Consider the following 2,796-nt stretch of genomic DNA (forward strand, 5'->3'; position numbering starts at 1 on the left):
CTCAAAATGCTTGTTCTTTTGCTCTTAGCAGGTGGTACTTAAAAGTGACCAGCACTGATGAATTCCAGTACCTTCAAAAACATTTCCCATGGGGATCTTACCCACTACTTCCCTGAGCAGCCTGAATTCTGCTCTCCTCATATCCACAGCTGAAGTTCTGCTGTCACTTTTCCTTCTGTCAACAGAGATTTTAAACTCGACTTCTTCATGTTCATTGTGGCCGAGATGGACACCAGTTGCCACTTCACTCACAAAACTGTCTTATTGACAAGCAACAAATACAGGAGAGCACCTTTCCTAGTCAGCTCCCTTAGTACCATAAAGCTATTGTCTAGGTGGTTTTGGAATCCTCTGGCCCCGTTTATGCCAGCTGTGTGGTATTCCCACCTAACATCTGGCAACTTGAACTCCTTGATAAAGATGAAGGCTTGTTGATTTAGAGGATTAGGGTAGTTGACTATTGACTTACAGGTATAAAAGAAGTAACTTAGAGGTATAAAACCTATGTTCAATATGAAAGTTTATTAACACATTAATACATTGTTTTCTTTTTATTTTTTTTCATGTTACTGAAGTCCTTCTTAAGCAATGATCAGAGGTTAATCAGATTCACTGCTGACCATAATTTAACCCATTTTAGCATGGTATCCATATTCAGTTATATGATAATTCAGTCCTAATTCAAACTTAACCTCAAATTTCTTGAGATGATATGAAAGTCTTTATATCCATAAAGTGGTAGATTAACAAATTTCAACTGATCTACTGAATCCTATTCTTTGTTTCCTTTTCCCCTCACTCTTGAACTTGACAATATAAATATGACATTTTCATAATTTTCATAAAAGGGGAAAAAGGATGCCACTTACAGTTCAGTTACATCTTTTGGGATGCCCTTAGGCAAAGCTTTTAGGCCCTTGTTGCTGCAGCGAACTACTGTGTCCAGACAAGTACATTCTGCAGGACAGCGGGACAGTGGAGAGCAGCTGTTGTCATCATTTCCTGGTTAATAAAAATGAACAGATGCTAAGCTTGCTAATACAAGTCACTTCAGTATTAGCAATAATAGCCCACCTGGATTTTTTTTTTAATTAAACATGTTATTTCTACATTACAATATCTCAGGGTAGGGAAAAAATTACATTATCTCTGTACACCATTGTTCCAAGAATTTACATTTCAAGTGATGCTTTACTTAGTATAATGCTGTTTTACTAGGTAAGAAAGCTATTATATGGAAAAAAAATCATGAAAGAAAAAATAAAACCTGAAATGAAAGAAAATAAAATTAACAAACTATCAAAAACAGTCTCTTTAAAAAAGATACAGCCCTGGAAACTGCCAAGCTATTAATGCAGTAAATGGAGGCATGTTTGAGAGATGTAAGATAGCAGCCTTTTTTTTCTTTATTAAGCATTAATGAAGTCACAAGCTAAGCAAAATGTCATGTTATTTGATCAAGTAACCTGAAAGCATGCTTGATTCAAGTATCAGTATTTGAAAATATCCTCATCTGAACTATAACATTTGATCAGTTTCTTTATATTGCTTCTAAATTATTATACTGAGTAATATACTGAGTAATATAGTGAGTAAAAGTTCGTTCACACCAGAGGCTCCATCAAATGCCCCTTCTTCAATATCTGTAATCTTGTTATTGCTCAGGTTTATATTACACATTAACAGAAACAGAGAAGAACATGTTTTCTTTTATAAATACCCTACATTAACTGTTCAATGCTGCATACTGCACAACTTTCAAGACACTGAGTTAGAATCACAGAATCACTCAGGTTGAAAAAGACCCCCAAGATGATCAAATCCAACCTTGATGCAATAACCAAGTTATTGTTTAAAAGCAACAAATACATCGATCAAATTCAAACCAATAAAAGCAAAATTCAATGTCCTTTGTCGTGGTTTTGCCCCTCAGCCCATCCCTGGGGCTGATGATGGTTTTGTCCAGGTAATTTCCGGACAAAAAGACCAATCAAAAGTCCAGGAACGCCTTTGCTAATTACATCTTCAAGAAAACGGAAGAGAAGGTTGTTGGCGCAGTTGGAATTAGAGTAGCAGCCATGTAAGGGAGAGGAGTAGCGGGCCCAAAGCAGGGCCAGACTCCCTCCTCCCCCGGCTTGGGCCGGGGGGGGAGCAGGTGCAGCACTGAAGTTCTCCCTTCTCTCGTGTAAGAGAGTGAAGAGAAAAAAAAGTTTAAAAGACGGACTGCTTGGACAGAAACTGCTGTGGAAGAATTCCAGCCGAAAGATAACGGAGCTTCCAAGGTCGGAGCTGGCAGCCGAAGCTGCAGCAAAGAAAAGTAAAATGCGAAAGGGGGGAGACTTGTTTCCCCCCTGCCTTTCTGCTCTCTCTCCTTAGCAGGGAAAAGACTGAAAAGTAATCCCTGCTACTTGTAAAAGCTTGTTGAAGTAAGGAGACCCCCTATGCAGCTAATAGAAAAGTCTGTGGATGTACTAAAGAGAACCGAGGCTTCATGAGAAGGACTGAAGTGAGGCAGAGTCCTGGTGGAGATTTGTGACCCTGAAGGAAACCTGTGCTGGAGCAGTGATGACTCAGGTGAGATACCGAGATCCGTGCGTGTGTGGATCCATACTGCTGTTAAAGTTTTTGTGACTCTGAGAAATCTCATGCTGGAGCGAGACGGCCCATGTGAGATGCTGGAATCCGTGCGTGTGTGGATTCATATTAGACCCATGCCGAGAAGTCTATCAAGGACTGTTCTCCCATGGGGAGGGACCTCCATAGGGAAACAGGGGTGAACTCTTAAACCATTATCCC

General features: G+C 39.7%; 1 protein-coding gene across 1 annotated transcript in view; it reads right to left on the reverse strand.

The window, feature by feature from the left end:
* The window catches only part of SLIT2 (slit guidance ligand 2), a 114,543-nt gene that overhangs the window by 50,703 nt on the left and 61,044 nt on the right, over positions 1 to 2,796 (reverse strand). The window contains exons 17-18 of the mRNA XM_027902066.1: positions 1,578 to 1,669; positions 870 to 1,002 (exon numbers count right to left, since the gene is read on the reverse strand). Of these exons, the coding sequence (XP_027757867.1) occupies positions 870 to 1,002; positions 1,578 to 1,669 (225 nt within the window). The remainder of the gene's footprint in view (positions 1 to 869; positions 1,003 to 1,577; positions 1,670 to 2,796) is intronic.

Source organism: Empidonax traillii, unplaced genomic scaffold, assembly GCF_003031625.1.
Source record: "Empidonax traillii isolate 1590-97213 ecotype Southwest subspecies unplaced genomic scaffold, ASM303162v1 scaffold834:size519909, whole genome shotgun sequence".
In the NCBI taxonomy this organism is placed as follows: domain Eukaryota; kingdom Metazoa; phylum Chordata; class Aves; order Passeriformes; family Tyrannidae; genus Empidonax; species Empidonax traillii.